At 40.2% G+C, this 22440-nt stretch overlaps 3 protein-coding genes across 3 annotated transcripts; all 3 read left to right on the top strand.

The window, feature by feature from the left end:
* Nucleotides 1-305: 305 nt before the first annotated feature.
* LOC109103892 (synapse differentiation-inducing gene protein 1-like) lies at nt 306-2239 on the top strand. The gene is made up of 2 exons (XM_019117246.2): nt 306-776; nt 1727-2239. The coding sequence occupies exons 1-2, from the start codon at nt 453-455 to the stop codon at nt 1883-1885; spliced, it is 483 nt and encodes a 160-aa protein (XP_018972791.1). The 5' UTR covers nt 306-452; the 3' UTR covers nt 1886-2239.
* A 6182-nt stretch (nt 2240-8421) lies between these two features.
* Nucleotides 8422-11865, top strand: LOC122140037 (trafficking regulator of GLUT4 1-like). Its single transcript, XM_042741654.1, has 2 exons — nt 8422-8839; nt 10486-11865. The coding sequence occupies exons 1-2, from the start codon at nt 8444-8446 to the stop codon at nt 10645-10647; spliced, it is 558 nt and encodes a 185-aa protein (XP_042597588.1). The 5' UTR covers nt 8422-8443; the 3' UTR covers nt 10648-11865.
* An 8160-nt stretch (nt 11866-20025) lies between these two features.
* Nucleotides 20026-22113, top strand: LOC122140036. The gene is made up of 2 exons (XM_042741653.1): nt 20026-20538; nt 21822-22113. Exons 1-2 carry the CDS (start codon nt 20041-20043, stop codon nt 21975-21977), a joined length of 654 nt encoding a protein of 217 aa, XP_042597587.1. The 5' UTR covers nt 20026-20040; the 3' UTR covers nt 21978-22113.
* The last annotated feature ends 327 nt before the right edge of the window (nt 22114-22440 follow it).

Below are 22440 nucleotides of genomic sequence, written 5' to 3'. Positions count from 1 at the left end.
ATTTATTCAGATGATGTAGAAGTCTCAATTTCTCAATCTCAGTTGACCCTTATGACTGGTTTTGTGGTCCAGGGTCACACAAACACACACACACACACACACACACACATATCCAAAAAGTCATAAGGCTAAAAGTCACGATGACTTTTCAAGCAAATTTTCTATTTTTATTAAGCCAGATAAATTCAGCACTATTTAAATATTATGTCTGCACTGTGTTACTGTGTGGACAAGGGAACTGAATCTGTCACACCTGCTGTCACTTCCTGAAACACAATCCCTTCACCATCGCTCCACCTACAATCCACCTCTCTTTTGATTCCTATAAATCTCCTCGTGACCATAATATAATATCCAAAGTTCGTGACCAGAAAAACTTGATTCCTCTAAGCCAGAGTCCACAAAGGTGTGCCATCTCTGTAAAGCACAAAGAAGATAAAACAAACAGAACAATGGAGCCTCAAGGAGACTGGAATACATCAGAGAAATCCAAGCTGTTGCAGCCTGGGCCGCCACCATACCAGGACCATCTTAGACAGCCTCCTCCAGGGAACTTCCAGAGCACTTCTGGCTATCAAGCCCAGCAATATGGAGCTTCAGGGCCATACGGCCAAGGACCATATCCAGGACATGCTGCGGTCACTGTGCAACCTGCAGTTTATGTGACCACCACTCCACTGGTGTATCCACTGCCAGATTACCTGTGCTACTCCATCTTTACCATGCTGTGCTGCTGCTTACCTCTGGGCATCGCTGCATTGGTTTTCTCTATCAATGTAAGCAATAGTTCATTTATTAACCTATTTCAAACTGTTTATTTATGTCATACAAATGAGATACACTAACCATGTCCAATTATAAATTGCCATCTTTCTAGTTTAACTTTTTTTAATTCATCCTAATTGATTTTGTTTTGTAAATGTTTATAGATCTTTTCCCCTAAAATCACTCTAATTTTAAGAAAAAGTTCGCCCAAAAATGACAATGTCATCATCATTTACTCATCCTCATGTCGTTCCAAACTCGTATAACTTTCTTTCTTCTGTGGACCATAAAAGAAGATATTTTTTTAAAAAAATGTCTTTGTTTTTGTCCAGCATACAGGCAAGTAAATGATCACATTTTCATTTTTGAGTGAAATATACCTTAAAAGGCTTAATGAACAATGCTTTGTTGATTCAGAGAAATGGAGAGATCATAGATGACATTTCAAAATAACACGTTAATAAAAACATTTGAAACAAAAGAGAGTTCTGATCACATGACTATCAGCTTTCAACACAAAAGTTCACTTGTGTAACTTCCTCATAACTGACACGCTTGGATAAAGATGGTTTGAGTTTCTAAATTTACCTCATTTACTAAGCAGATGCTTGCCTCCATTTTAACAAACAGCCTTTGTTCCCGTTAGTGGTGTGACTTTTTGTTATTGAGAAAGAGTTGTGATAGTACAGAACCTCCCAAATTAACTTATGCTTCGACCACATCTGTGAACTTTCTCTAGCCTATGTGAAGTTACTGAAGCATGTTTTTGTTTTTCTGCCACGTTCACTGTATTAAAGGCACCAAATGAGTTCAGAAAAAAAGAAATGCAATACATGATGGTTCAGATAAAGGAAATGAAGGTCACATCATAGCTTTACTACTTCAATGTAACAACTACAAAGCACATTTGCTGAAAAACAGAAGTGGAATAACTGACATTTTGTCACATTTATTTTCACAGACTCGGAATGCCAACATGTCTGGACAACAACATTTAGCCGAGAGAAACTCCAAAATGGCGTTCACCCTTAACAATACTGCTCTTGGTATTGGCATTGTCATCTTGGTGTTGTATGTCACTCTCATCATTGTCAACTCTAAACACCAATCACATCCATAACTGTTCAGGACATCAGAGTTGGATACCAGGAATGACAAGATAGAGGGTTTTCTAAAAAATACAATTGTATAATGACACAAGTATAAATTTAAATGAATTTACATTTTCATCTAAAAGATCAGTCTGGCTCATCTCTAGTGTAAAATTATTCATGTTACTAAAACATGCTCTATGGTTGATTATCTTATGTTTCAAAACCATGCAAACTGTGACTCTTATTGTATAAATTATGTACTTAAATTAAAACATTCAATGACCAATAATACATACCCAATTTATTTTTAAAAACCATTTATGTGGTGTTACCTGAGCACTGTCCATTCATATTACTGAATAAATCACTCTTATAAGGCAGTTTTTTTGGAGAATGTTTCCTACGTAAATTAAATGGTGTTGGGGTGGGGGGGGGGTCTCTATATGAAATAAATGTTTTTCTCTCACGTTGGCCACAATTATTTGCACCGAATTATTGCAACGTCCTTTTGCCAAGATAACACCTCTGAGTTTTCTCCTATAATGCCTGAATGAATAATAATAATGGGTTTGGAGAACACCTGGCAAGAGATCACTCCAAATCCCTCTGATTCACAGCTCCATGTTGATACTTCAACTCTTCAGTTCACCCCATTCATTTTCTATCGGGTTCAGTGCAGGGAACTACGATGGCTGAAGCTTCAAGAACGAAACACTTCAGTGTGTTGCTAGGCGATAAAACAATACAAATAGATAATATTGTGTGTGAAATTGTCAGTTAAATAAATTAAACTTTTTGTTTTGCAATACAATTTTTTAAATAGGAAAAAACGTCTCAGGTTACGAATGTAACCATGGTTCCCTGAGTAGGGAACGAGACACTGCGTCCTCTAGGGGTCGCTATGGGGGAACACCTCGTCGTGACCCGTGTCTGAAGCATACAAATGAAAAAACACCAACGAGTTGGCCGGCGACAGCCTCTGACGTCACTACCGGTGCGACTATAAAACAGGCATCGGGAAAACACGTCATTCACTTCTTAGTCTGAAGCTTGCGTCCGAAGCATGGCAGGGAGCTAGAGGACGCAGTGTCTCGTTCCCTACTCATGTAGCGGTGGTTATGTTTGTATACTTAAACTTTAACTTTCAATTGTGATTGGAATTGCGTCCTCTAGGGGTCGCTATGGGGAACAGTATACCCACGCCGCCATGCTGAGGGGAGTGCAGGCCAGAATCATGGCGAACACTAAGTACCAACTCTACCATTTCAATGGGAGTTGCCCCCGGGACGTTTAGACGGCTGTCTGTGACAATACCCCTTACGGCCAAAGGCCTTAGCTACATACCCAACTTAATTGTTAGGGCCTCGGCCCGGTGGTAGAGCTAAAGGCTTGGAATCAGGAAAGATTCCTTTAAAGGGATACAGCTAGGAACCTAGCATTTTATACTAAGTCTAGCCTGTCACACAGGGGCTACAGCTTGCTTCCGCAAAAGCTTGCTGAAGGAGCTGTCTCAACAGATCTCCAGTAGCAACACCCTGTTTAGATAGGTATCCGAGGATACATGGGTGGAGTGGCGCCCAAGATGAACGGGGCTTTTACCAGCTCATGAAAGGGCACGAAGCAACCGCGTGAAGCCCTCACCATATAGGATTTTTATAAAGAACGCAGAGTACTAGCGTGCGAACTTACCACAGTGTGGATTTCAGAAAGTGTGCAAAGACTTCACGTGCACACTTACCATATCATGGATTTTCAAATACTGTTCTAAGGAAGGGCTCTCGTGGCACTCTGATAGAGCAGCTCATATATGGAATGGTGCATCTCAAAAAAGTATGTTTGAGAGTCATCAACTCGATCTGTGGAAATAATGCTGGAGTGCTCTGGGAAAAACAGTGAATTCAGTCTCATATGAGAGGAGAACTCCTGAATACAGAGAAGCACGCTCATAGGCGACCCTTCTTGGAAAAGGGGAGCGCTGCTAAACTACCACGAGAATCGCCCGAATAGCCCCTCATGTTGAGGGAAGCGATGCTTGAGGTGTATAAACAAATACACACTGGCTGAATGGAGCCCAAGGAACCAAGGTCTAATCATCTCAAGAAAGGGAACGAGGCGGAGCGCGTAACCCTTACCATACAGGATTTCAGAAAGTGCGCAGAGTCTTGCGTGCACACTTACCAATACGTGGATTTTTAGAAAGTGCGCAAAGTGTTCACATGCACACTGACCACCATGTGGCTTTCAGAAAGTACACAGAGCTTAGCGTGTGTACCTAAAGGTTCCTAAGCATCGCAGAGGTGCTGAACCGCACGGGAGAGGCAAGCTCGAATTTTATAAACCTCTAGCGAAGGGGAGCATCACCTGAGGCAGCATATACAAGAAGACTTCTGTAACTGCCACCTTCACTTCCCGCTGGATGCGACAGCACCTAAGCGGCCAGGAGACCCCTCAGGGTGACCTGGCTGGACATCCATGAAATTCCCTGGAGTGCTGTGCCAGGCCTGATGATCAAGGAGGCTCCAGCAGAAACCTGTGATCTCAGCCGCCTAATACTGGAACATGAAGCCGGATGGCTGGTGCTGACGAGTGTTTAGTAAACACTGTAACTGAGCACTGCAAAGGAAACTCACAGAGTTTATTAGTAGACACATAACCACCAGCAATTTACACATAAGTATATACAGAAAGGGTTATTTTTATACTTCCACCCTCCTGCACTGGAGCCCCGCTCAAGGGGCGCCTCTTTTTAGTCCGGACCATCAGTAAGGTGGTTGCTATGAACATAGAACCAGCCAAAAACATTATAGGTCTAGCATAGGAGACTGTTATGCGTTAGAGGTTTCCACCTAACCTCGATCAGGTGGAGAGCTGGTGGTTACAGGGGAATTAGGAAGGGGAGGATAAAAGCAGAAGTTAAAAATCCCTAAAGGGAACGAGTAGATACCTCGGTATCACTCTGACTCAGACGAGAACGCTGCCTCGTCTGGATCACATCCCTTAGGTTCTGCTTACCCCCTTGTGACCCACAATTCCTCTTAACCCTGCCCGCAGGTGGGGGAGGAGCGTGAGTCGCGACACTAGCCTTCTGTGCCCGTCTTTGATCCTCAGATCGAGACAGGCCAGGACCCCTATGTTGTTCGGACTCAGACCTGGACCTTCGTGGAACGAAGGATCTGAAAGCAGCGGAGTGCGCCTTCGTCTTCCCGAACTTCTCGATCACCGTCTCAACGGAAATACCGAAAAGTTCAGAAAGCGAAACCTGAGCATCAAAAAGAAGGCTTTTTATTTCTTCCCGATGTCTGCCAGGATCATCCACAGATGTCTCTCAGCCACCACCATGGCCGCCATAGTCCTGCGGTTGGCAGAGGCGGCCTGCTTGGTAGCCCGGAGAGAGGCCTGTGGTGCGGTGCAGCTCGGCTACATGATCAAGAAAAAGGCCTTCGCCTCTATCCAGGTCTCTCAGCAGATCAGTCTGATATGCTTGAAGCATTTATTTTGTAATAAAGCCACAGCCTGACCTGCTGCTGCGTATGCCTTGCCATTTAAGCAAGATGCATTGCTTGAAGGGGCTTAGATGGCAAGGAGGGAGATTAAGAGAGGATGTCTCCCCCGCAGAATGAAAGCTCTTTCTGCAGGGGGCATCCTCTCATAGCCGTTTTCGCGCATCGCATCGATGTCGGCAAAACTCTTATGCTGAAACCGATGGATGAGAGAAGAAAACGGCCTCTTTCATTTCCTTTCGATCTCTGTATGGAGATCAGGCAGAAATGGAAGGCTCACCTGAGCTGGAGGGCTATGGTCGGAAAGATAACGCTCATCGAGGTGCGATCCATAAACTCCAACAGCTCTACATAAGCAGGGCAGGAGAATTGAGAAGGCTCAGCCTCAGCTTCTTCACCATCCTCAAATATCTCCTGCTTTTCCTGGGTAAAAACCCAGCAGAGCACTAACCTCAGTATCAGAAAGTGTTCAAGATATAACATCATCCTCCCGAGGCTCTCTCTCGTCCGCCGCCATTTTGAGCGCGAAAGGGAAAGTCCCTCTTTAAACCATTCAGACAGATCCACCTGAAATTCTCACGAGCTCATTCTCCTTCGTGCCTTAGCAACGGCGGGTCCTGAACCGGAACTCGGAAAGAGAGACGAACGAGAGCGGAGCTTTTTTCTTGAAAAAATGCTCGCAATGCACGCAGATTGCCTCCTCAAAGACATCGCGTGCGTGCTCTTTACCCAAACAAATCACGTAAAGATCGTGTGTGTCATCAGGTGTCAAATAACGCCGACACGGATGCATACATTGTCTAAACGCTTGCTAGTAGTCGCCATGATAGACAGAGAAAGAGCGCTCTTACCGGTTCTTTCAGATGCACGCTTCAAACAAAACAGTCAGTGAAGACGAAGAAGAGGATGACGTGTTTTCCCGATGCCTGTTTTATAGTCGCACCGGTAGTGACGTCAGAGGCTGTCGACGGCCAACTCGTTGGTGTTTTTTCATTTGTATGCTTCAGACACGGGTCACGGTGAGGTGTTCCCCCATAGCGACCCCTAGAGGACGCAGTTCGAAGTTCCCTTGAAAGGGAACTGCAATTATTCTTTTACAGGTGGACATTTTGTTAGGAAGACTTTACTGCCAATGCAAAATTAATAGTAAATCTCAACCTTTGATATCACTTGCTGTCTGCATATTGTGGTTTGAGGTTAAAGGTCTGATGTACCAGAAATGTTTTTGCATTAGGTGAGTAGAGACTATAACCTCAGAATGACTAGTTCTGAAAAACTATTGGTAGACAGTATGTTTTAGTGCTACACGATTATGAAAAAAAATCATAATTGTTGATTATTTCCTTGAAATTGTAATTACGATTATCAATTACGATGATCACAATTTACATTGAATGATGTTTATTCCATTGTTTGCATGAATGCTGTATTTTTATATGAAAATAAACAAGTTGAAGACACTGTAACTGAAAAACTTTTAGTGCTTTTATAGTAAGCCTTAAATGTCAACTATACATCGGATTGATTTCTTCTTTAAATTTTAAAAAAGTAAATTATTGGTATTATAATGTTATACTAATGGGAAAACCCCTTAAGATAACATGTGGAAAGAAAAAAAAATGCATCTTTAGCACGCACAATAACATAAGTGGTCTTTGAACAATGAATTGCCGCTTTGAACGATTTACATTTACTTTCAGTTCCAACGTCATCAACAAGCAAAGACAGAATGCCGTTCTTCATATAGGCTACTTCTTGGTTATGTTCATCTACATTGGATATCTTATTTGGTGTTATGATTTTAAATGTTCAGTTGAGGTCAAGTCACATGCATAAATGAAAATGTGAGGCAAATGGCTTGTTTCCGATTTTGTCACATCATGATCACATATCACATAGTGCAACAAATGCCCGCCTCTGTAGAATCAAATCAAGGCCTACTTCTACATCATCATGTCCTTGCCCTGCCCACTGGAGCGTTAGTAAAATGAGAAAGAGAGAAGAACAATACAGGACCACTGGACTTAAATTAACATTACATTCCAAAGGATCTTAATCCTAGGAAGTGCTTATTTATTTACAGCTATGTGGATGTCTCAGCAAAGGATCATTTGTATGTTCGGTCTATTTCACAGTGGATTTATTTCATGCGACAGGATATAATGCTATAATCAACACTTTCCATGATTAGTTAATCTCATCAGATGTAATAGTAAAAACATAGGAAAAGTTTTTGAGAGAGTTACACATTTAATGCTTATTTAATATGCAACGATGTTAGCCATTCATGGCAAGGGGCGTTTCCATTGAAGTCTCACAACAGACACGTCCCTTCCACCAGAACATTCAAATCAGAATGCTAAAATCAGGGTTAGGGTTAAACTCATACTAACATAATGAGTGCACTTCAGGAAACATTATCAATTAATAATAATAATAAAAAAAATTGCAGTTCATGACCCCTTTAAAAATATGGGTCCCATTCTTTCCGTTGTTTGAACCAAAATGAAAGTATAATAAAAGTGAAAGTAAAAATAAACATTTCTTCTGCTTGACATACAGCACTTGATAAAGATTCTCCATCAGGTTCATTTCACTTTACCAACTTAGTCACTATAAAAGACATACAGTTGACTACCAAACATGAGAGACCAAAGCTTGAGCTGCATCTGTGGTCACACAAAAATGTAGAATAATAAAAAAGAAAAGTTTATTCATGTAACTTTCCCATAACTGCCATTCTCCATGGATAGGGTTAACAGTTATTTTTGTTCTAAACAAAGGAAGATTGAGATTATAACCCATGCTGTGAGTTTAGACGTGTGATGCTGACAGGAGGGATGAGGAAACTGATTAAAAAAGAGCAAGATTCACTGTCACAAAAATATGCTTTAGTGTGGTGAAAAATATGATATGTCTCTCTTGATATGTCATGTATCTCATCATAGTAAATATGAGACCACAAGGTGGTGCCTGCAGTCCCAGAGTATTTTGGATATTGGACAGATAGAAAGTGGTAACTACTCCTCCCCTACAACCTATAACTCACTTCCCATTTGCTGACTACCTTAACTGACAAGGTATATGACACCCGAGTACAGCAATACAAACACACATCTCTGCAGAGCAGGCAGTTACAACCAAAATCCAATCATCAGAAGAATGGACCCTAGCCAGTCTTTCAATCAGGCTCCAGGGGCCTGCAATTCATCTGAGAAATCAGTGATGTTGCAGCCAGCTGCAGCACCACCAGCATACCAGGACAATCCTGCTGGATATCCTCCAAGCCAGCCGGTCCCCCAGGGCCCCTACGCCCAGGGGCCATATTCAGGACAAACTGTAGTTGCTGTACAGCCTGCAGTTTTTGTGACTGCCACTCCACTGGCCAATCCAGCACCAGACTACATGGGTTACTCCATCTTCACCATGCTGTGCTGCTGTTTTCCTCTGGGCATTGTTGCGCTGGTTTACTCCTGCTCTGTAAGTATATTAGTCCATATTTATTTGGACCCTTCAACAGCCACACAAAGAAATTTTTTTGGAAAAATGTATATTATATTAAATGTCCCTATATATATATATATATATATATATATATATATATACATGTGTACATGTGCTATATATATATAGTGTGTGTTCTGCTGTGTGTGTGTGTGTGTGTGTGTGTGTGTGTATATACATATATATATAATTTTACTTTTGAATACTGCTGTGATTTATTTTTTTAACCTAACTTCATAACTAAAAAAGGGCATGCAGTCAAGAGATGAAAAGATAAAAAGGAGAGGCTAAAGCCTCTGTTGTCACACAGTATGAATGTAAATAAGACAAGTTCATTCATGTAACATTCACAAAACTGCCATGCTCTACCAATAAATCCATTCCCGTAAATGCCTGTCAGTTGTCGAGAAAGGTGTGATGCTGGAACACCCCCCCCCCCCCCACTCCCAAACAGCAACAGACTTAGAACTTTAAAAAGTTCTTATTTGACTATTTCAGTCTTTCTATTTAAAAATTTCAAGTTTAATTAAAAATGTTACTTGCAGCTTCTTTGTAGCCTAATTGTGAAAATTGGTTATATACCTTTTTTTTTCAGTGTAGCTCTTACCATAGTTTAATTTCCTTCCTTAAAGGAAATCTCCTAAATCCAAAGAAAGAAACGGCAAGTAACCCAGTGGGTTACACTTGACATTTGAAGATGAGCTTGATGGTTCTCAGAATTATGATCTGTGAGTTCTGGTAAAAGTTATTTATTTATTTATTTATTTATTTAGTTAGTTAGTTAGTTAGTTAGTAAACACTCTGATCCGCTAAATGAAAGGTTTGTTCCTTCGGGATTTTATAAACTTTATTATATGTTGTTGGGCAGGTGACATGATCAGGCTTATATCACAATATGAGGCATTTTATTTTATGATAACAATATATTACAATATAGTTAAATTTTGCTTTAAGTAAGGATTTTATTATTTTGCTATAATAGAACAAATAAACAAATTACAACCAATATGTGAAAAACTTCAAGCACTATGAAATAAAAAAAGAAATGCTACCTCGATAAAGACAATAATCTCTACCGGTTGACAAATTTCTACCGGTTTATTGTGTCTACTCTTTATACAAATTTTACGAGGTGGCTAATTTATACGAATTCATAAGACCTCACTCATGCAAACTCATACGATTTTTGCTAAATTGTACATATTTTACGAGTTGCACAATTCGTATGAATTTGTACGAATGACCTACACCTAACCCTGCCCCTAAACCTACCCGTCACTGGGATGTAGACAAATCATACAAAATCGTACGAGTGAGGTCGTATGAATTTGTAAGAAATGGTCGTGAGATAGCATTGGTATATCACCTACCCCTATATTGGTGTGACTTTGTTTTAATAAATAAACATAAACATATCATGTTGTATGTATGTTGGCATCACACAAGATAGTGTTTAAAACAGTTTTAACCTGGAAGCCCTCCACCAAATGAAACTCAAACAAACTCTACAAAGTGGAGGTGGCCCCCTCTTTTGAGAACTTCCCCATCTGCCAGTGACTCAAAGAAACTCAGAATGAGAAGAGTAGTTGTTGACATTATATGTTTTACAATTGTTTTCACAGACTCGAGATGCCAACTTCTCAGGACGGCGAGAATTAGCAGAGAAGAACTCAAATACAGCGCGCACCCTGAATCATGTCGCTGTTGCACTTGGCCTCATTATCATTGTAGGCTATATTATCTATTACTCTATGTTGATTAACAATGTGAATCAGCATCTTTAACTGTTACAGCTGTCATGGTTGGATGCAGATTATACAATCAAATTAAATTTTATCTTCATTTTAAATGTTATTTGCTAAATGTGTCACATTTAACACAGTTAAAACATGCTGCAAAGGATGATTATTGGATGTTTAAAACAATAAAAGCTGGTCAAACTAAAAAAAAATATGTTTATTAGAATTGCAGTAAGTACAAACAGAGATATATTCCTTGTGCATGAGCCTCATTTTAGCAAACTGTAAGACTAACCCATAGACCCAAGTTAACACATGAAACAGTGTGTCTGAAAGTTAACAACTACCTGCTACCTAAATTAAAAACTTTGTCTTTCTCTTTATTTATTCCTACCCTTTCTAGCTTGTACTTATTTGAACAATGCCTAAAACTTGGTATTACCAGCACTTCCTGTGTCTGTTTGCCTCTTTAAGAAGAATCACTTTATGTATTCTCCAATTGTAAGTCGCTTCGGAAAAAAAACATTTGCAAAATTACTATATGTATACTTTACAAGAAATGCATTTTGTCAGAAAAGCACATCAACCAAAATTACCACAATGACAGTTGGTTCCCAGTGGTCAAAAAACTTCAGCAGAAGTGAAAGTGTTTTTATTGCTCAATAATGGGTCGATAATTGCTCAGTAATAATTTTATCTCAAAATAAGACTTAGGAATAATTTTTGATCAGACATTTAATATATACTAGTGAATTCTAAACAGTAGAGAGCTGTCATTCTTGTTTGGTAAAGACATGTACCAAACATGACCACCTTCTTGATCACGGTGTCTCCCCTGCCAGGTAAGTATTTTGAAAAAGTGACCTATATTGAGAAATGTGTCCCAGAGAATGTAAATAAAAACTGTAATTGAAGGGGAGAAAGATCCCATGAAAAACACACAGGAATCATGAAATCATCCCCATCTGTGTCCTAAGATTTCATTATCCTGAGCTTATCATGTTACATGCTGATTTCATCAGGTGGTGCCTGCAGTGAATCTTGAGAAGTTACAGTAAAGTCAATCTATGATAAAAAAAAGATTGGCTCTCCTCCCCTTAAAAACAGAAAGCATCTGCTAAATTCAGAAATGTAGATGTGGGAACATACAAATGATGTTTATGAATGTTCAAATGTTTGAAATATTGTTTTGGTCTCAAAAAATATGGGGTTTCATTCTTCTCAGTGTTTAAACGGAAGTGAAAATGTAAGTTAAAAAAAAAAAAAAAAGTGACTTTGACAGAAAATGAATACAAAGAATTTCTGGCCAAAAAATTTGATAAAAATAATTCATTGAAGCAGTGTCAGGATTATGGACCTTTCGTTGTGTTTTGCCCCTGTTTCTGTTCCTGTGTTCCCTTATTTGGTCACGCTCCTGTCCACATTTAGTTTAATTAGTCATTCATTGCACCTGTGTTTGTTAATTGTCCCAAGCATTTAAGTTCTTTTCTGTGCAATTCTCCTCTGTCAGGTCTACTTATGTACTGTGTTTGCTCCTGCACTCATTGTGTGGATTTCTCCTGTGTTCCTTGGATTGAAGAATGTTTACATTTCCTTGTGCATCCATAACAGCGTACTGTGACAAGCAGTTGTTTCTCAGAGATGCAGAATTTCTTCTCTATTTTTATTATTATTATTATTTTCATTTATAACAGTGGCATATTAAAAGTGATAATCCCAGCGGGCACCTTGATATCAATTTGAATGTTAGTCAAGACTTGATCAAATGCTGTAGCATTATTTTAGATTCAGTTGGACAGCTATTTCTTTCTGTGGTAATTGGGTAAAAATAGAAACTTGATTCCACACTGAAATTGGTTTAATATGTAGGCCAATATGTTTGATGTTTAATTTACATCAAATCAATGTCATGTCAAGATTTTTATGTTACTTTGATTTGCATTTTTTTTCATGTCAAATTGATGTCTTTTCAGCATCAAGTGAAAGTAGAGTAAAAGTGAATTCCCCATAACTGCCATTCTCCACTGAAAATTTGGATTAATGTACATAATGCCAAGCACTGTGCCTTTTAAACTAAATTAACAGTTATTTTTTTTCTAAACACAGGAATTGAGTTTATAACATGAGTTTAGATAAGTTTATATATTCACTGTCACATGGTCCCAACAATATGCTTTGGCATGGGGAAATACTCCTCTTGATATTCCATGTATCTGAACAGAGTAAATATGAGACCACAAGGTGGGTCCTACAGTCACATATGTTGGGAAAAGTGAGAAATTAATCATCCTGCCTGGAGGGCTCAGGACACAGTGGATATTGCCACTCAAGCCCTACCCTCTCGTTGGCCCAGGAAAGCATAGCTTTCATCTCCAGATCCGATTCAGGCTTTGCCACCATCCCGGAGGGTGGCAGCGTGGCCAAATCTTCATCGGACAGCTCTCCCTCCGATGCTGAGATAGACATCTGGTCAGGGGAAGGCCCACTGGATACCGCTGGTACGCTCTTTGAAGAGGGCCCAGGGCGTTCCATGTGTTGGTCCACTGGATCTTAGGTGCAAGAGGAGTGATGGTCCCCAGAGGATTGGTTCCCCGAGGGTTTTGCCACCACTGTAATCCTCAAACTGCCTGCGCTACTGCTGGAAGTGGTTCTTGTCTGTCGGCCGCCGGAACGAGCCCCAGATCGCAGCAGCGGCAACGGGACTCCGCCCCCCTGAAGGTAGCGGAGCCTGGTTCGCAGCTCCGAGATGGTCATCTTCCCCCAGTGGGAACATGATTCATCCATGAAGGCCACCTCAGCGTGCTTGATGCCCAGACACGTGAGGCAGCGATCGTGACCATCACCTGTTGCCAGGTAATGACCGCACCCAGAAACGCACGGGTGAAACGGCATCCTTATAAGGACAATCCGTTGTCTTTACAAAGACTCACCCGTGAAGCTCTTTTAGAGAAAATTGCTCTTTACTCTTTCAGTGCTGAGGCACACAGGGGAATTGGCCGCTTGCAACACGACAGTGGGTAGTGCAGCCTGAAGTGCGCAACCCACTCAACTCGGGAACGACCACCACTGAAGCCTCGTCTCGCCAACACACGAATCTTCCGAAAGCATGCTGAACTCGTGGTTCACAGCTAGACACAGTTTGAGCAGAACGATACTAACGCTCGGCTCCAAAGTGAAAAGCTGGTATGGATTGCACCTGCTGCCTTTTTATGCACATGCTGTGATCAGCTGCAGCTGGATGCAATAATTGCATGCCTATGTGCATTGGCTCATTTAGTTTACACTCGAAGTAGATTGGTCTATCAAAGCGATATACCAATTCGTCGGTCACTGACGTGAAGTCGAGATTGACCGACTGAAAGGGAACCCATTTTACATTTTTAAGTGTTGAATGTGTTAATTCTTGGCAACATACTGTCTTAAACTGAATGAGTCATTACTTTACAGAATGTACAATAAAAAAAATAGGATCCTTTATGCAGAAATTCACTTGGAACCTTGATTGAAGTTGCTCTCCAGTGAGTGGGTGTTGGATGTGGATGGTAGCTGATGCCAGTGATCAACAAAAATTACAACATACATGGGCTTTGGTTACTATGCAAGCTTGTTTCTGTCACAGGATAGAAAAGTAAAAACGGTAATTGTGAACTTTTTATATCACAATTTGGACTTCTATTCTTGAAACTGGGAGTTTACATCTTGCAATTCAGACTTTGGGCCCTATCATACACCCGGCGCAATGTGATGCAAGGCGCAGCGCAAGTGTGTTTGCTAGTTTCAGTTCGGCGCCATTCGCATTTAATTGTCCAGCGCCATGTCGTTTAATTAGCAAATGCATTTGCGCCCATTTGTGCGCCCATGGGTATGCTGGTCTAAAAAAGAGGTGTGTTCAGACGCATTGCTGGTGCATTGCTATTTTAAGGAGCTGAAAATAGACTGCACCATAGACCAACTCAAACCTGGTCTAAAGTCTGGCGCAATGTTTTTTCTTTGTTATTTAAAGAGCGTGTTAGTATAGGTGGGTCCACAACGCCCGTACACGCTGCTTATTAAACACAGGGACGCACAGCAGCACACAAACATGCCAAATATTAAAAATGAAAGGATTGCAATACATAAGAATTTTTTGTAGGCTAATTAAATACAAAAATGCCTACATGTCATAATGGATAGTCATCGCATGTATCAGAATTAGGCTATTTGCTTGCACACGAGCAGCTCTGTTTCATCTGTCTTTGCGCTTGCCAAATTCTGCCGTGTAAATAGCAAATCCGTCATGGCATGAGTGCAACTGGCTCTTAAAGGGAATGGAAGATGAGACTCTGATTGGTTTATGCATTTTATGCATTTTGCAGACACTTTTATCCAAAGCGACTTACAGCGCATTCAGGCTATCAATTTTTACTTAGCTTACTTAGCTACCACTTGAGCTACAGGAACACTGGTTTATTGCACGTTACGCCCAAAAAACACCCATTACTCATTAAGAGAATAGGGATTACCTGTTTAGACCATGCGCCCTGGCGCGCCAACCGTTTTTCCGTCGTTAAAATAGCAAAAGTGGATTTGGACATGCCCTGAGTGCACCTGCGCCGTGCCCTTTGCACTTTGCGTTTAGATCGTTAAAATAGGGCCCTATATCAGAATTGTGAGATAAATTCACAATTGCAGGAAATAAAAGTCAGAACTGTGAGATGAAAAGTGAGTCTGAGTTGTGCTTTTCCCTTTATATTCCATGGCAGAAATAAGCTTTCATAGGTTCCACCTGTAAGAAAAACAAACGTAAAAATGCACACATTCTTACCCCCTCCCTTCTTCTTCTCCCTTACCTACAGTATCTTCATCTTTCATCTATAAAAGATGTATGACTTTAGAGCCTTTTCACACTGAACGTAAAACTGGTGCGAAGGTTTGGCGCGATGATGAACAAAATACTTCTTTACGCTGCAGAGGTGGCACAGAAGCTGCATTTGTTCAGAAAGCCTGATTCATTAACAAACTGATTTGTATGGAACTTTTTATTGGCATGTTTATTTACATCAAATCAATGTCATAGTCAAGATTTTTATGTTACTCTTGAATTTGCATTTTTTTTCATTGTCAAAGGACTGATGTCTTTTCAGCATCCAGTGAAAGTAGAGTAAAAAGTGAATTCCCCATAATGCCATTCTCCACTGAAAATTTGGATTAATATACATACTGCCAAGCACTGTGCCTTTTAAACTAAATTAACAGTTATTTTTTTTTCTAAACACAGGAAGTGACAGTTTATAAACATGAGTTTAAGATAAGTTTATATATTTCACTGTCACATGGTCCCAACAATATGCTTTGGCATGGGGAAATTACTCTTCTGCCCCCCCCCTTGACCTATATTCCATGTGATCTGAACAGAAGTAAATATGAGACCACAAGGTGGGGGGTCCTACAGTCACATATGTTGGGAAAAGTGAGAAATTAATCATCCCGCCTGGAGGGCTCAGGACACAGTGGATATTGCCACTCAACGCCTACCCTCTCGTTGGCCCAGGAAAGCAGTAGCTCTCTCATCTCCAGATCCGATTCAGGCTTTGCCACCACGGCCCGAGGGTGGTGCAGCGTGGCCAAATCTTCATCGGAACAGCTCTCCCTCGCGATGCTGAGATAGACATCTGGTCAGGGGGGAAGGCCCACTGGATACCGCTGGTATCGCTCTTTGAAGAGGGCCCAGGGCGTTCCAGGTGTTGGTCCACTGGATCTTAGGTGCAAGAGGAGTGATGGTCCCCCAGAGGATTGGTTCCCCGAGGGTGTGGTGCCACCACTGTAATCCTCAAACTGCCTGCGCTACTGCTGGAGTGGTTCTTGTCCTGTCGGATCCGCCGGAACGAGCCCCAGATCGCAGCAGGCGGCAACGGGACTCCCGCCCCCCTGAAGGTAGCGGAGCCTGGTTTCGCAGCTCCGAGATGGTCATCTTCTCCCCAGTGGGAACATGATTTCATCCATGAAGGCCACCTCAGCGTGCTTGATGCCCAGACACGTGAGGCAGCGATCGTGACCGATAACACCTGTTGCCAGGTAATGCCCGCACCCCGCACGCCAGAAACGCACGGTTGAAACGGCATCCTTATAAGGACAATCCGTGTGTCTTTACAAAGACTCACCGCGTGAAGCTCGTTTAGAGAAAATTGCTTCTTTACTCTTTCAGTGCTGAGGCATCACAGGGAATTGGCCGCTTGCAACATCGACAGTGGGTAGTGCAGCCTGAATGTGCGCAACCCCACTCAACTCGTGAAACGACCACCATGAAGCCTACTCGTCTCGCAACACACGAATCTTACCGAAAGCATGCTGAACTCGTGTGTTCACAGCTATACACAGTTTGAGCAATAAACGATACTAACGCTCGGCTCCAAAGTGAAAACGTTGTTATCCTTGCCCCCTGCTGCCTTATTATACTCACGCTGTGATCACGGCAGCTGATGCAATAATTGCATGCCCAATGTGCATTTGCTCATTTAGTTTACACTCAAGTAGATTGGTCTATCAAAGCGATATACCAATTTTCGTCGGGTCACTGACGTTGAAGTCGAGATGTGACCCGACTGAAAGGGAACCCATTTTACATTTTAAGTGTTGAATTTGTGTTAATTCTGGCAACATACTGTCTTAAAACTGAATGAGTCATTACGTTTACAGAATGTACAATAAAAAAAAAATAGGCTCCTTTATGCAGAAATTCACTTGGAAACCTTGATTGAAGTTGCTCTCCAGTGAGTGGGTGTTGGATGTGGAGTGGTAGCTGACGCCAGTGATCAACAAAAATTACAACATACATGGGCTTTGGTTACTAAGCAAGCTGTGTTTCTGTCACAGGATAGAAAAGGAAAAAACGGTAATTGTGCAACTTTTTATATCACAATTTGGACTTCTATTCTTGACAACTGGAGTTTACATCTTGCAACTTTCAGACTTTGGGCCCTATCTAAAAACAACCCGGCGCAATGTGATGCAAGGCGCAGCGCAAGTGTGTTTGCTAGTTTCAGTTCGGCGCCATTCGCATTTAATTGTCCAGCGCCATGTCGTTTAATTAGCAAATGCATTTGCGCCCATTTGTGCGCCCATGGGCATGCTGGTCTAAAAAAGAGGTGTGTTCAGGCGCATTGCTGGTGCATTGCTGTTTTAAGGAGCTGAAAATCGACTGCGCCATAGACCAACTCAAACCTGGTAACTAAAGTCTGGCGCAATGTTTTTTTCTTGTTATTTAAAGAGCGTGTTAGTATAGGTGGGTCCACAACGCCCGTACACGGGCACTGCTTATTAAACACAGGGACGCACAGCAGCACACACACATGGCACAAATATTAAAAATGAAAGGATTGCAATACATAAGAATTTTTTGTAGGCTAATTAAATACAACAAATGCCTACATGTCATAATGGATAGTCATCGCATGTATCAGAATTAGGCTATTTGCTTGCACCACGAGCAGCTCTGTTTCATCTGTCTTTGCGCTTGCCAAATTCCTGCCGTGTAAATAGCAAATCCGTCATGGCATGAGTGCAACTGGCTCTTAAAGGGAATGGAAGATGAGACTCTGATTGGTTTATATGCATTTTTATGCATTTTGCAGACACTTTTATCCAAGCGACTTACAGCGCAATTCAGGCTATCAATTTTTACTTAGCTTACTTAGCTACCACTTGAGCTACAGGCAAAATTGTTTATTGCACGTTACGCCCAAAAAACACCCATTACTCATTAAGAGAATAGGGATAACCTGTTTAGACCATTGCGCCTGGCGCGCCAACCGTTTTTCCCGATCGTTAAAATAGCAAAAGTGGATTTGGACATGCCCTGAGTGCACCTGCGCCGTGCCCTTTGCACTTTGCGTTTAGATCGTTAAAATAGGGCCCTATATCAGAATTGTGAGATAAATTCACAATTGCAGGAAATAAAAGTCAGAACTGTGAGATGAAACAAAGTCACAATTACCCTTTTCCCTTTATATTCCATGGCAGAAATAAGCTTTCATAGGTTCCACCTGTAAGAAAAACAAACGTAAAAAATGCAACAATTCTTACCCCCTCCTTCTTCTTCTCCCTTACCTACAGTATCTTCATCTTTCATCTATAAAAGATGTATGGACTTTAGAGCCCTTTTCACACTGAACGTAAAAACTGGTGCGAAGGTTTGGCGCGATGATGAACAAAATACTTCTTTACGCTGCAGAGGTGGCACAGAAGCTGCATTTGTTCAGAAAGCCTGATTCATTAACAAACTGATTTGTATGGAACTTTTTATTGGCAAAATAAAGTAAAATCAGTCATAATTTACAATCTATTTTGCATGCTGTTTGTTTTGAGAAATTATTCTTCTTAATGGAAACTGGTCTCTCAGAAAAAAAAAGCTGTCACTGGGGCGATTACTCTTTTAAAAGGTACTAATATGTACCTTTAAGTCAGTAATATGCACCCTTTAGGGGTAAATAAGGTACAAAGGTGTACCTTTTGACAGGGTAATGCTGTAGTGACAGATTTTGTCCCTTTCTTTTCTACCCATGCAAACTGAATACTCTTGACCTTTAAATATCTTGCTGTCTGCAGAATAGGTTAACCTCAGAATGAGTAGTTTTGAAAATCAGAAGTGATAGACAGTATGTTTCACATTAACTTTCAGTGCGGGTATTTTCTCCAGAGATCAACAAGCAGGCTTACAGTACTTATGTTCATCTACACTGGATATTTTAAAGTAAAATGTTTCCTGGTGTGAACTGGTGTAATGTTTTTTTCCTGTAAAATGGCTCATATTTTAGATATAAATGGTAATTTTCTACCCTGATTTGCACTCTCCATGAGACTTCAATGTATAACCCCTTTACTATAATTGGCTAACATCTTTGCATATGAAATGAGCATTATATGTGGATCTCTTTCGAAAACTTAAATACGAAAGATTCTCCATCAAGTTGATATAACTTAACTTGATAACTGAAAAAAAAATGTTTGAGCAATGTGTTGTCACACAAATAGCCTATGTACCCTTACCAAAAAGTAGTATACTTCAAGTTTATTTTATTAAGTATACTTAAGTAAAGTTCAAGTATATTTAGACTTTTTGTAAGTATAAGTCAAGTATACTTAAATGTCATTTTAATTATATTTCTGAGGAGTACATAAAGCCCATTTCTGAGAAGTACATAAAAAGTAAACTAAAAGCATACTTTTAGTTTAAAAGAAGTATACTAATAGCACACTTGAATAAACTTCTTTTTCGTAAGGGTAAGCATTACAAACTCCTTTTCTTCTAAAGACAGGAAGGTCTCGGTGTGCAGTGGATGAGGATAGCAATTAAAAAATAAGGATTCACTATCACACGATTGCAAAATTATGCTTAGGTTTAGTCAAATTCTCCTCCTGATATTTCATGTATCTGTGGTAAATGGTAAATGTAAAACCAGAATGGAGCCTGCAGTCACACAGTATGATGGAAACAGTGGTAAAGATCTTGTCTCTCCTCCCCTACAACCTACAAACTGCTTTCCATTTGCTGACTTCCTTCATCAGCATAGAAAAGCCCGAACCAGAGTACAGCAACACATACGTTACTGCAGAGCACAAGGCAAAAGAAATTACAACCAAAATCTAACAGTCAGAAGAATGGATCCCAGCCAGTCCTTCAGTCAGCCTCCAGAAGCCTGCAATTCATCTGAGAAATCAGCGATGTTGCAGCCTATTGCAAAACCACCAGTATACCAGGACCATTTTGCTGGATACCTTCCTTCTTTTCCAGGACAGTCTGTGGTCGCTGTGCAGCCTGCAGTTTTTGTGCCCAATCCTCCACTGGCCAATCCAGTGCCACTGACCAGTCCAATGCCAGAGTACACTTGCTATTCTATCTTTACCTTGCTGTGCTGCTGTTTACCTCTGGGCACTGCTGCACTGGTTTACTCCCTAACTGTAAGTATCGATGCATGTGCTTTCCTTTTATTTATGATGTATTTATGAATACCACAGTGATAACTATTTAATTTGTTGTGCTTGGTACAGCACTTGGATGGCAACAATTCTCCACCAGGCTTATTTTACTTAACTTTACTTAACTAAAAAGAAGATGCTGGTTAAAGTTTGAGCTATATGTGGTCACACAAATATGCAGGGGCGCTGTAAGGGGGGGAGGTTAGGATGATTCTAAGGGCTGATGATGGAGGGGGGCCCCCCAAGGGGTAAACACGATTTCTACTGAGGGAAATGCGATAGATTTATGGAATTTACCGATCTGTACGGAGGGGAAAAAAGCAACACCCACCCCTGGCCCACGATTTCTACCGAGGGGGGCTGAGTGAATATGCTATCCAGGGGGCCAAGAAACCAAAGCAGCACCCCTGCAAATATGTAAGCATTATAAGTAAGACAAGTTTATTCATGTAACTTTCCCATAACTATCATGCATCACTGGTAAAGTATGCATGGTCTAGATGGTACAGATTTGGTTTTTTGATCCACTTTTTTGGTTTTACCCTTTTTAGTCTTATTTTACTATTTCAGTCTTTCTACTTAAAAATTGCATTAATTCAATGTGTTACCTGCTGCTTCTCTGTAATTAATTGTCATTTACTAGTGCAATTTTCTTTTCTTTTTTAGTTAAATCTTCTTCCTTGAGTGAAATTTCCTTAATTGAAGACAGAAAACTTCCAAACAAAGGCATAAATAGTTACAAAGAAATGGAAAGTAACGCATATAGTTAAATGTGGCATTTGAATATGAGCTTGTCAAACAGCTGTTTTATTCCTGTTTACACACTTTTAATACAATAATGCGGCCTGAACCAGTCAAACTGATAGAACTGAACAGACTCATTACAAAACAAACAATTCAAGAATGATAATCCATGGATATTTGTTTATTGATTGATTGATTGATTGATTGATTGATTGATTGATTGATTGATTGATTGATTGATTGATTGTGAGCACTCAGATCAGTTAAATGAAAGGTTTGCCACAACTTTCAGGATTTGATGGCCATATTAACAGCAATTGGCACTAATAGCAAAAAGTAAAATATATGAAATGTTTAAAAATATTTAAACTTGATTATATGTTGGTTTGACATGGTTTTATAAATAAACATGTTATTTGCTTTTCGGCATAGGGTAAAAACCTTTTATCAAATTAATATGAAATCTTGAAGACTCCCCCATCTAATGTGGTTGACATTATGTTTTATAATTGTTTTCACAGACTCGAACTGCCAACTACTCAGGACACCAAGAATTAGCAAAGAAGAACTCCAAAATGTCACTCATCCTGAATCATGTCGGCGTTGCTGTTGGCATTGTTTTATGGGTTTTGTTTTTTATTTTTGAATTTGAGTTCAATATAAAAAAAGATCCTTAAATGATACAATGAAGCAAATGCACATATTTTAGAGGTGCAGGATAGGGTAAAGAACTTATAATTGCACACTCACTTAACCATTTTATTATTTTGACTTTACCTTGACAACATCTTGTTGCCTATAAAATTTTTATAAATGTTTTTGTGTGTGTGTGTTTTTATTTTTTGTTTTTTATGGTGATTAAAAACACAGATCCAAAACTTTTAGAGCTGTCATGCTTGAATCCAGATTATAAAAACAAATATGATTCTTTTTATTTTAAATGTTATTGCTTGATGCTGATTACTGGATGTTTAAAACAATAAAAGCTTTAACTGAAAGAAAAAAGCCAGTATGATTCTTGTTTTTATTTATTATAGAATTGCATTTCAAGTATAATTACTACCAGAAATATAGCGCATATTGTGCAGCTGTTCTAATTTTGTGATATAACTATACATTTCATTATACAAGTCAATTTAG

The sequence above is a fragment of the Cyprinus carpio genome, chromosome B16, assembly GCF_018340385.1.
Source record: "Cyprinus carpio isolate SPL01 chromosome B16, ASM1834038v1, whole genome shotgun sequence".
Taxonomy (NCBI): Eukaryota; Metazoa; Chordata; class Actinopteri; order Cypriniformes; family Cyprinidae; genus Cyprinus; species Cyprinus carpio.
Note: the sequence above shows the minus strand (reverse complement) of the source record. Positions and strands in the feature narration are given on the sequence as shown.

What these genes read in the sequence shown, in the direction of transcription:
- LOC109103892 (XM_019117246.2), top strand. Translation starts at nt 453, where the DNA reads ATGGAGCCTCAAGGAGACTGGAATACATCAGAGAAATCCAAGCTGTTG. An exon ending in CATTGGTTTTCTCTATCAAT is followed by an intron (nt 777 to 1,726) that starts GTAAGCAATAGT and finishes TTATTTTCACAG; the next exon opens with ACTCGGAATGCCAACATGTC.
- LOC122140036 (XM_042741653.1), top strand. Translation starts at nt 20,041, where the DNA reads ATGGAGCCTGCAGTCACACAGTATGATGGAAACAGTGGTAAAGATCTT. An exon ending in CACTGGTTTACTCCCTAACT is followed by an intron (nt 20,539 to 21,821) that starts GTAAGTATCGAT and finishes TTGTTTTCACAG; the next exon opens with ACTCGAACTGCCAACTACTC.
- LOC122140037 (XM_042741654.1), top strand. Translation starts at nt 8,444, where the DNA reads ATGACACCCGAGTACAGCAATACAAACACACATCTCTGCAGAGCAGGC. An exon ending in CGCTGGTTTACTCCTGCTCT is followed by an intron (nt 8,840 to 10,485) that starts GTAAGTATATTA and finishes TTGTTTTCACAG; the next exon opens with ACTCGAGATGCCAACTTCTC.